The 10,734-nt window shown below is 47.2% G+C and overlaps 1 protein-coding gene across 1 annotated transcript; it reads right to left on the bottom strand.

The window, feature by feature from the left end:
• Positions 1 to 5,407: 5,407 nt before the first annotated feature.
• Positions 5,408 to 10,354, bottom strand: prtfdc1a (phosphoribosyl transferase domain containing 1a). Its single transcript, XM_068747857.1, is given in 12 exon segments — positions 5,408 to 5,436; positions 5,439 to 5,454; positions 6,460 to 6,501; positions 6,503 to 6,537; positions 7,089 to 7,135; positions 7,258 to 7,288; positions 7,291 to 7,339; positions 7,599 to 7,616; positions 8,778 to 8,843; positions 9,610 to 9,790; positions 9,873 to 9,979; positions 10,322 to 10,354. Coding segments are annotated over 12 exon segments (654 nt in total).
• Between the last annotated feature and the right edge of the window lie 380 nt (positions 10,355 to 10,734).

The following is a 10,734-nucleotide window of genomic DNA, read 5'->3' as shown; positions in this document are numbered from 1 at the left end:
ACACACACACATCTGTGTGTTGCCATTTGCTGATGGCGGATTAGTCCAAAACATGCCACCGCCGCAACGCTGCTGCGACCTGCATCAAGCCTGACGACGGCCGCGATGATGTAACCAGCGAAGGAAAGGGATGAGCGCTACAATGCGCCGTTTGTGAGTTTGGGCACGTCGACCCACAAAGGACCCAGTAAGATTAACGCCGCGAGAATAGAACTCTCTTTGTGCCCGTAAACAGTTGTCAGAGGAGGCGAACAAATGAACTTGGTCACCCTGAACACTGGCAGATGTTGTGCGCCGCGCAACGCTTAGCTCACGCTCGCTCTGTGCACGACGCTCTGCAACTCCTGCACCGCAAAATGAGTTTTCGGGAAACGCGGGAATACCTGATGAAGACAGAAAACGGTTCGGGAATGCTTCTCAAGCACCCACGTGACAGCGGGCGCGAGAGAATCCACATGCCGTGGACGTACAAAGAGCGCACTGTGTCAAAAATAGACACAAGATCGGGGGGAAAGGCCAAACATTTTAGGGTCATCATTCTTCTCTGCCACATTGCCAAACACCCCAAAGGCCAAAGGTCACCTACGATCTATTTAAGGTCAGGAGAGACCTGTAAAGCCATCGCGGGACAAACGGAGCCAGCGTCCTACCTCGCAGAGCGGCGTCACGGCTCTGTGTTTACGCTCTTCATCGTCCTGTTGTGAACGTTCTGCCATCGTTTCATTCAAGCCCGCAGAGGAGGAAGACAAAGTCCTTTAGAGACCACATTGAGGTACGAAGGCTGGAGCCAGAACAGGGGGGGGGGGGGGCTAGTCCACGCCGTCCTCCTTCTTCATCTTCAAACGAGGCTGAAGTCTGAACACAAAGTGCAAAACTTGTAATGAAGCCTCGATGAAACAATCACACGAAGACATCTGAAAAATACTACAGACATTAAACGTCCCTTCAATGCTCACCCGTTTCATATTTATAAAGAGCCTCTGCCATCTTTGAGTGAGGAAGACTGCCTCTATAGCTATATAAAGGCCGTTATAACACCTTATACCGATGTCATTTAATAACTGCGTTATTACGAGAGCTTTCAAAATAAAGTGCATTAAGATCAATAAGGTGAAATTCTGTGATTCTCATATTGAACGCGATGGTGGCAGGTGTTTTTAGGTTTGTTTGTTTTTTGTTCCGTAACTCTTGATTAAAAATAGAAATGCCTCTTTGCGATATTAATGTGCAAACAAGAGGAGAATACGAGACTTGCATGTCAAATAAAGGCAAACAGCCATGATGAAATAAGCCGTAAACTCATGTTAAGCATAAAGAGCCACGACAAGGCGTTAAAGGATATTTCTTGGGGCACAAATACAGCAAAAAAAACATATATATATATTTTAAAAAGAAAGCCAAAATGTTCTTTATTATTCGAGCACCTTGAAGGCAACACAATCTCCCGGGCTACGGAGGAGAAACGTTAGCTAACCAGGCAGGTTGTTTCTGAGGCTATAAATGTGTAAAATAAATCCAAACCTACCGGTTAGAAAGGAAGAAAACTATCACGAAATGACGAAAACAACACATATTCCATGTTTCCGGGGCGAACGGTGGGCTGGGTCGAAGGTTCCGCTGCTCCCGAAGATGGGTCAGAAAGGACAGAGCGGGACACTCAGCGCGGTTCGGAGCTCCGCTCCGCTACCTGTTAGGAAAAACACACCGACAGAAACACGGTAAACGCCCTTCGGTGTGCGTTCCCCCGTCCGGAGGACGGCCCCGGTAAATACCGACTGGTCTTCATTCATTTCCTCTCGTTTCCGAGCTTCAATTCGATGCTTAGACGGTCGAAACCGAGACAAAAAAAAAAAGAAAAGAAAAGTAATACGCACTCTCTCCTGCGCGGTCCCGTTTGGCTGCGCGCGACAATCTGTATGTAGATTGACGAATCTCCAGCCGAAGCCCCGCCCATCCACTGCCCGCCTAGCAGCGCGCTGTCCAATCAGATGGGCAGTTTAAATGTGGGATTTTAAAGCGGGCCAATTGGAAGTGTTGTTGCATATTAACTCTAATAAAGAGTGGAATAAGGTGAAATAAGGCACACACACACCTACACACACACACACACACTAAAGGAGCATGAAACGTTCCGTTTGTTTATTTCCACTTGCTGTCATTAACCTTTCCAGTGAGCAAATGGCACCGTTGCTGCTGAGGAAGGAACGTTCCTCCGCTCCGCGCACATGCTGAACACTCAATTTCCCAACGTTCACCTGGTGCAACATATTTGCCATTAACAACTGTAAAAGCAGCGTCCCTAACTTCATTATAGCGACATGTAGGGCACGGCAGCCACATGGAACTGCAGTGCGTGAACAAAAAGGCTCGCACAGCTGATCCAGACAGAGACAAAGGCTGCCAGTGTTCCGTTTGCCATCTACTCCAGCAGCACAATGGAAGATGGGACAATGGGACTCTTTTGACCTACGCTGTTGTAAAGTTCCCTGGTTTTAGAGCAGGGCTATTGTCTAAAAGAGCTGGTGCACCCTCAACCGGACAATGAGAACTTAAACAGATCTAAGTGCATGAGAGTCCTTTAATAAATGCATTTTGTTTATCAGATTTATACCTCTTTAACAATGCAGCGTCGCATCGATTAGATAACATCTTGCATTGGAAGCTAAATCAGACATATTCAGTTTTCTCAGGTGAGCACATATTGTGTGGAGTATAAATTGCATTTCAGCAAAAAATGATTAAATGAGCTCCTATACCTTTCTGGAGTACAAATGTGTGTAAAGAAAATGATACAAATGAGCCCTGCAAGCTCGCTGCGTGCAGGAAGACATCCATCACGGAGAACAAGGATGAAATATTTTTCATTCATAAAGTTTTAGCCGTCGTCCAATCGAACATTTAATAGGACGAGGATCGCTTCCCAGTCACGTTTGTATAAGTGGATCTGGCATTGGGTTAGACCGGATCGATTCCAGCGGGGATCAATCTGTCAGGCTCTCTGGCCCAGCTCGTCCCCGATTGGAACTCGATGGAGACCGGAGAGGATGCTCTTTATAGTCCAACAAGACGCATCGTCGAAACAGTAGATTTGGGATCAAGAGCGAACTTTCCTGAGAAGTTTCGTTAGGATTAGCTATTAGCTGCAGAAAAGCTCGTGTGTGTCGCTCTGCTCAGGATTGACCCCGGCCAGGAACTGTTTGGCTATTTTAAGATCCATCTTTCCCCTCAAATCAAAACACATTCCTTCTAATCTCGACTGCTGTGAACACCGTGAAGTAAAATCGGAACTGAAGGTTGTCGTGAAAGTTTACATTGTAAATACGGCTGCCAAAATGGATTCAGTCTTCAAACAGTACTAATATATTCTCATCTGACTCATGGCAGGGGGAAAAAAAAAAAAAACTTAATTAGATTTCCCAAAATGTCAAACTGTTCCTTTAAAGGCTGCTTAATGAAATAAAGCTTCCGGAGCAAACTGTGTGGTAAAGTTGAAATGTAATCCCACAGCTCCGTCTCTGACCACAGGCTTCAAATGTCAAAATCCATGCGTGGCCATTCAAATGGACAATTCCCGTTTTGTTCCTTTTGTGGCCGACGCCGTTTACCTGTAGCCTACTTCCCCCCCCCCCCCCCCCCCCCCCCCCCCCCGCCCTGCGGTTCCCTGACGGGAGCGAGAGACAAAAACGCAGCATGTGAAACCCACGGGGCTTTTTGTCCCATCTTGCTTTCACCAGAACTTGCATCAAGGTGAGAGACAATGGCCTCCGGGTTCCCAGGGCAGTGCAGGGGGTATTAGCGGCGGGATAAGCTAACCGCCGCCGCCGAGTGCTGGTGCTTTATGATGAAGGCAGACAGCCTTGGAGCCGGAGGTACAATGGAGGTCTTTGTGGTCGAGTCTGCAAAGATAGCAGTCGACCAAAAAGCTGTGTAATTTGTAGAGTTTCTTCCCCCCCCTGCTTATCTCGCCCCTCTGCACCTCAGGGGTCACGGACAAGTAAGGAAACCTGACTGGATCCCAGTTTCCTCTCAAAGTACCAGTGAGAGTGTTGTTCGCCGCCACAGATGTGAAACCGGAGCGCTCCAAACCTCCCAGAACTCTTTTGTTTGCGGTCACTCATACGAGCCGAATAGCAAGTCACTCGTCATCAGATCCTCGAACGTGGAAAAGGCCTCGGAGCCGGAGTCGGATTAGCTCTGGCTCGGAAGCACGTTTGTGGAGAGAGAGAGAGAGAAAAAGAGAGAGGGAAGAAACACAGTTTGCAGGAAGTGATATTTGATTTACTGGAATTAATCACTGCGCCATCTTTCATGTGTCCCATCCCAGCAGCCAGAACCTTTAAAAGCATCACATTCCCAGAATAATGCCTGTGTGTGTGCGTGTGCGTGTGTGTGTGTGTGTGTGTGTGTTTGCATTCCTGTTGTGTGATGTGGCGGCTGTTTGGAGTTTCAGCTGATTAAGAATCAAGAGTGCGTGTCCACATGATAACACTCCCCAAGTGCAAGTCAAGCAAGTTCTGGTCTGTTTGTCGACACGCACAATTGACTCTTCACCCCAACAATAGCAGCAGAATACACAAAATACCTGAGTGTGTGTGTGTGCGTGCGTGTGTGAATGCAGGGTGTAGTCGTCAGAGCAACATATAAATCTTGTAATAACACATTTGTAGTCGTGTGTTGGGGTTTTAATATGTAATTTCTAATTAATGTTGGGATACTATAGTCATATTTCATAAATATATACTAGCGGTATAATTGATTTGAATCAGATTTTCAATTTGTTGGTCATTTTGAACAATATTTATAATGATATTATTATTTCATTTGAAACGAGAAAAGCACTCAGAGAGCGCAGACCTCCACCAAGCAGCTCTCACGCAGGAGTTGATCCATAAATGGTTTTAATGTTAAAATGTAATATTGTTTTCCTCATTCTGCATCAGATCCCTCTCACAATTTAATGGGATCTGAGTTAGACCAAGACCCATCTTCAGATTTTGTTTTCATCAAGATCCTTCCAGCGGTAAAATCTTTTGTAATGTGTTGCAAAATGCTCGGATGAATTTTCCAAGTGAGGCCTGATCTAAGTTGGGAAAGAATGGAGGCGCTGCCTGCTGCACCTCCTGTGTCGTCATCCAGGCGGGGGCGATGCCAGCGCCCGTAAACGTCTTCTCCTCATGACCAGCATTCCCCATTTGATTTCTGTTTGTTTCCGACTTGCATCACGACAAATACAAAGACTCGGCAAACCATTCCACCACATTTGCTTTTCTTTTTTTATTAAGTTTCAAGAAGAAAAGCGCTTACAAATGTACTGCTGTATACAAATACACGCGTCCCACTTAAACAAAGGCGTGAACCTTCCATAGACTGCACAACAGTCGGCTTTGATTGATTGATCTGTTCCTCCTCAAACTTTGTATTTCAACTTTCCGGTCTGCTGATGACACAGATGTGCTGAAAGAAGAACAAGCGGGAGAAAGAGATGAAAAAAAATTAGCTGGTGTGTCTAAGATATTAGCGAGTTCCCTTCAGGGAACGATGGCGGCGATGATGATGATGATCGGCCAGCCCTGCGGGGAAAGATGAAGCCTGCAATCGTGTGAAAGCGGCGGGGAGGTAATCTATAAAGATACGATATATTAATCAATCTAGCTTTCGGCATCTTGAGGGTTCAACTCGTATTTCTGCTGCGGGATAAGAGCAGATAAGAGGGGAAGCTTTAACTCGACTTGATAATGAGGTCCTAACCCTCAACATTCCACACTTCCTCTTTCTGACTTTCATAATGAATACCACCCCCCTGTAGAATGTAAGAAACACACACACAAACACACAAACAGTAAAGGTAGATCACGCACCCATCGGAACACACACACACACACACAGCTTTGTGTTTCACATGAGTCAGAGGTAAAGCCAAGGCCACGTCTTTGCAGATGCAGAAATGACAAAGGTCACATAGGTGCGCGCTTTCAGCCTGAGGAACCTGGTCTGAAATAAAACGCCAGGGGTGCGGCAGAGGAAACAGGAATGGAATGCACTCCTCCAGGAGTAATCTGGGTTTAATCCAGGGGAGGAGGGGGACTTTGAGATATTTCACACTGGATCATAATGATGATATCCAAACCTTAATAATCCTGACTTCAGGGCCTCGTAAACAAAAGCTGGATGCAGATACGGGCTGTCTCTTATTCTGAAATGACAGATTGTCTCTATGTGGGTTGGCTGAAGATATGATGGAGGTTACAGGTAGCTAACGCACACACACACACACACACACACAGGTAGCGTCCACTCATGCAGCGAGGATGGCCATCCGGTGAGTTCAGGTTTCAGGAAGAGGAGAGCGTCGCTCTGATTTGTGACGTTCACCCCCCTACATCCTCTTTCATCTCGTTCTCTCAGCTCTTCCAAAGGTCACATGTTCCGTGCAGCGGCGGCCGCACGCTCTGGACTCACATTCAGGTCGCGGAAGTATTCGTTGTAGTCCAAGGCGTAACCCGACCACGAAGCGGTTCGGGATTTCAAACCCGACATCTGTCAGAGCAAACACAGACAGCGGAGGTGAACGATCTGCATGAGGCATTCAGGGTCCGCGTGTTCAAACGACATAGAGAACATATATTCTGTTCTTTAGGGCTGTAATGAAGGGAAGAACTCTTTTCCTGTCTTTCGGTTGATGAGAACTTCTTTCAGCTTCTCCTGGGACAGATGCTCGGGCATTTGGGGCAATTACCCTTGGAATTATCGTAATTTACCGGTGCCAGAGAAGCTGAGTTTAATCAAAGAGGAAGAGGAGTGTGGAAGCAGAGGCGGCCATGATGGATGGGCTCTGACACCTTATAATCAAGCGTCATAAACTCTGCCTCGACATGAGAAGAAAGACTCTAAATTCTTCCCTTCATGACAAAAGAAAGGTTGGAATTATATTTTAAGACAACAACGAAATTCATTTGCGCCGCTTGCGGTTATAAAGCAAGGCAAGATTATAACCTGTTATATAAACGGATATTTATGACTGGACTTCAGACGCCGCTCAATGAGACACCATTAAACCCGCAACGAGGACCAGGTGATGAGCGACTTACAGTCCGTAAGACTTCCAGGCATGTTGGGGACCCGCTTCACCAACAGACTGAAACACATGCAATAACGAGGAAAAAAAAAATATTAGACATTGACCCTTCTTCATCTGGGGAATCCAAAACAACAGAAGCACCCCCCCCCCCCAGACGCTAGAAACACCAGCTCACTCACCCCGCGACCTTGACCATCTTGGGTTCAAGGTCTCCACATGCTTCAGAAGGGCCTTCATGGTCTTTCCCGTGTCCACTATGGCCTGAAGGGGGGGGGGGGGGGGGGCAAAGGAAGAGGGGCAGATATTTGACTTTATGTTTCCACTAATTTAGTATATTGATGAAAACTCATTGAGTACATTAATTTGCTAAGTCGTTTGCGAAAGGTCCAAATAAGCTTCCAAAGGTCAGAAAGCAGAAACCTTCCCTGCGACATTCCCACTCTCCCACTCAGTTTTATGGATTAATATATCAAGGATTTGTGTGTAATCTACAACAACAAACAGAACTGTCGATACTCACCTCGACAATGAGCGCACTCTGTAGAAGAAAAGGAGAACTCGATCAGTGAAGTATCGGCTGCTCAAAGGCTTCACTGTCCTGTGAAATGTGCTTTATTACAGACGGTTTCTATGGAGACCATGTTGGCAGCATCTCTCAAACACAGCCGAATCCCCCCCCCCCCCCAGTACTGAACATCTGTGTTTCCAGCAGAGCCAAAAAAAAAAAAAAAGTCACTTCTAAGTGTCGGGCGTGTTGCACACGTTCCCCCGCTGCTTGGTTTCAAACGGGCCCTTGTTCCCCCCGGCGGGGTCTGTGGGGCTCTTTGTGAGCCCGGCGGAGTATCTATGGTTTGGGGAGCGCCATCGGAGAGAATGCAGGAAACCTGGCCAATGATCTGGAGTCGACGACACCTGAACGCTGTTACGCAAGCACGAGGAAAGTCAACGTTGCGTTAGCATCCTAGCTTTCCTGCCGGCCCTGGATTACAGCCTTTATGGGATTCCTGTAGCTCATCGTGGTTACGTTTTGGACCCGATGAGGAGCTCAGCTGCGATAATTCATCCAGTGGTGCCCAGTAATAAGTGGATTCCATGGCCATCTATCCAAAGGGAGCTGATTCAAAACAAGCTCGCTCTGATGCAATGTGAAACATCTCGGCCTCTTGGGAGCACCAATCAGCATATTTCAGACCATTGGTGGATTCTTGGAGTTGCGCCGCATTGCAGGGTGAACTGGAACGGGACACGATGGGGGTTTTTGTTACGGCGTCACATTTCAGGCTGCACTAAATCCAAACTGAGGAACTCAGACAACCACGATGATGGAGCCCAGAGATGATTGCGTTCAGATATTCCTGCGCTCACAAAGGCTAGCGGCTAATAAATGGTCTTTTGGGGATATATTATGCGGCTTTGTGGGAGGTTTTAGCATTTCCTGTGAGGTGGAGGAATGCAGCGCCAGAAAGAGGAGTGATTCATGCTTTCAGCACAAGGTGGTGGCCAGCCAGGCTGCTTCTAACGCCCACTGACCTTTCTACCCGCAGACAGAATGCGGCTTAACTCCAACACGCGCTGGTCTCTCGGTCGAATTCAAAAATGTGGCGTATTCTCAGGAGGAATCTGTTTTGCTTGTCGTCATAAAAGCGTCCTGAAAGTTAAAATCACCCCAACAGGAAGCGGAACTTTCCGTTTAGCCCACCTTCCCACGGAGGAAAGACAGATCCCGGCTTCCGATGATGTGCAGCTCCTCCGTGGATTGATCGTTCTAGGGATGAGAAGACAACAAGGTGAAGGAGAGCCGCCTCACGTTACCGTCTTTTTTCCATTTTGTGCCTTTTTTACCAGCTCATTTGACTGGGTTTGAATGGTTCTCGTGAGAACGTCGACTACCTGCAGGCGTGTTTTGGTCATTTTGAAAGATTGTCAAAGCAAAAAAAAAAGAATCTTTCTGACACTTCAGTGTGACTTCAATTTGGTTTAAACGATCCTGCAATGTCAAAAAAAGAATAATCAATAATTCAATTGAAATGGTTCACAGCGATTGAACCACCGTGAAGCCAGCGGTCGAGGTCGGAGTGGTGAATCCTGCCCTCTGCTGCAAAGGGAGGGAAGGAATGTTCTGAGAAATGTCGGTCCGAACTTTTAGAGTTTGAGCTAAAACACACAGAAGAAGAAGAAGAAGAATCGTTCATGTCGTTAATTCCTCAGGTTGGACTCTCCAGATGTTAGACCGGCCGGCCCGGTGTTTTAATGATCCGATTGTCCCTGAGGTGTCCTTTGAGAGGACGGGTTGTTAAACGTGAACAACAGTGACATCTGGTGAGCCTTCACTGAAGCGGGGGCAGCGACGCCACCACGGGACGGGGGAGGGGACCGGTCCAAACACAAATCAGGAACATCCTCTTCAAATAAAGTAAATGACGCCCATCACTAATTCTCAGATCACAGCCTGACAACGTAAAAATCAGGCCAGAAATCAGGCCAGAACCCAAAGACGCATCTCAAATTCACAAAGCGGGGAATCCACCTACCAAGTAGCTCTTCAGACGGATGAACTCCACCCGGGTCTCCAGGTACTTGTCGGAGTTGCGGCCGAGAACCTTGATGGACTCCACCAGGTCCACGCAGAACTTGAAGCCCCCCTTCAGGACGCACAGCACCATGATCTTGTCCCCAAAGTCGTCCATGATGTAGCGGGCCAGGCGCTCTATCCTGCAGGAGGAGGAGAAGCATCAGGACGGACAGAAAACAAGCTCACCCCGTAGGGGAATGGAGGCCTGTTTGTTTGTTTGACCTGTTCACGATGACGCCGTGGGGGATGTAGACGTTGTCGATGTCGTCACGGTAATGTTCAGGGAAGGTGAAGAGGTCCCGGCTGTGTCCCGGCCAGTCGTCTTTTATCTAGGACAGATAAAAAGAAAGGACATTTCACCTTTTTCAGAGCAGCGCGGCGCTATTAATGCACTAAAGGCAGAATTAATGAACATTTTCATCATCCCGGGCTCCGACTTTAACCACAGTTGGTGTTTAAAATGTGTTTTTAATCCACATGGTGGGAGGATAACAGGATTAAGTCATCTATAAGTAGATCTTTTCACCACCTGGGCTTCGTTCTCAGCTACGGCGAGGATGACTATGTGGGCAGAGGGTCCAAAACGCTTTACATTATGATCCTCTGGGTTTAGAATAAATAAATCTACAAAAGCTACTTAAATATGTGAATCAGGATTAGATCAACGGTACCACTATTCCTCTTTTTATTCCCACGTTGTCCATTTGCAGCCGAGCACAGCGGGGCACGGATGCAGATATCGGTGATCTTCAGTGGGAACACACTCTGAAAGGTTGAGGGAGGATAAGAAGTGAATTCACCTGACGCGGTTTTGGGATTTACAACACTTTAGACTAATAAATGATCTATTTAAGAATCGCATTGTGCCTGATCTGTTGCTATCGAAGCTGACTTACCGTTTTGCTGCCTCCTCTTCAGCGGGCCATTCACAAAGCGGATAGAAAAATAAAGGAAGTAACAGACATCCAGAGGAGTCCCCGTCCGACCGCATGTCCTCCGGGATCACGCTGAAGTCATTTGCGTTGCGAGGAGTGTTACAGAATTACAGAATTACAGAGATAATCAGCTTCATGTGACGCGACGC

Source organism: Brachionichthys hirsutus, chromosome 14, assembly GCF_040956055.1.
Source record: "Brachionichthys hirsutus isolate HB-005 chromosome 14, CSIRO-AGI_Bhir_v1, whole genome shotgun sequence".
In the NCBI taxonomy this organism is placed as follows: domain Eukaryota; kingdom Metazoa; phylum Chordata; class Actinopteri; order Lophiiformes; family Brachionichthyidae; genus Brachionichthys; species Brachionichthys hirsutus.
This window is presented reverse-complemented; position numbering and strand designations above follow the sequence as displayed.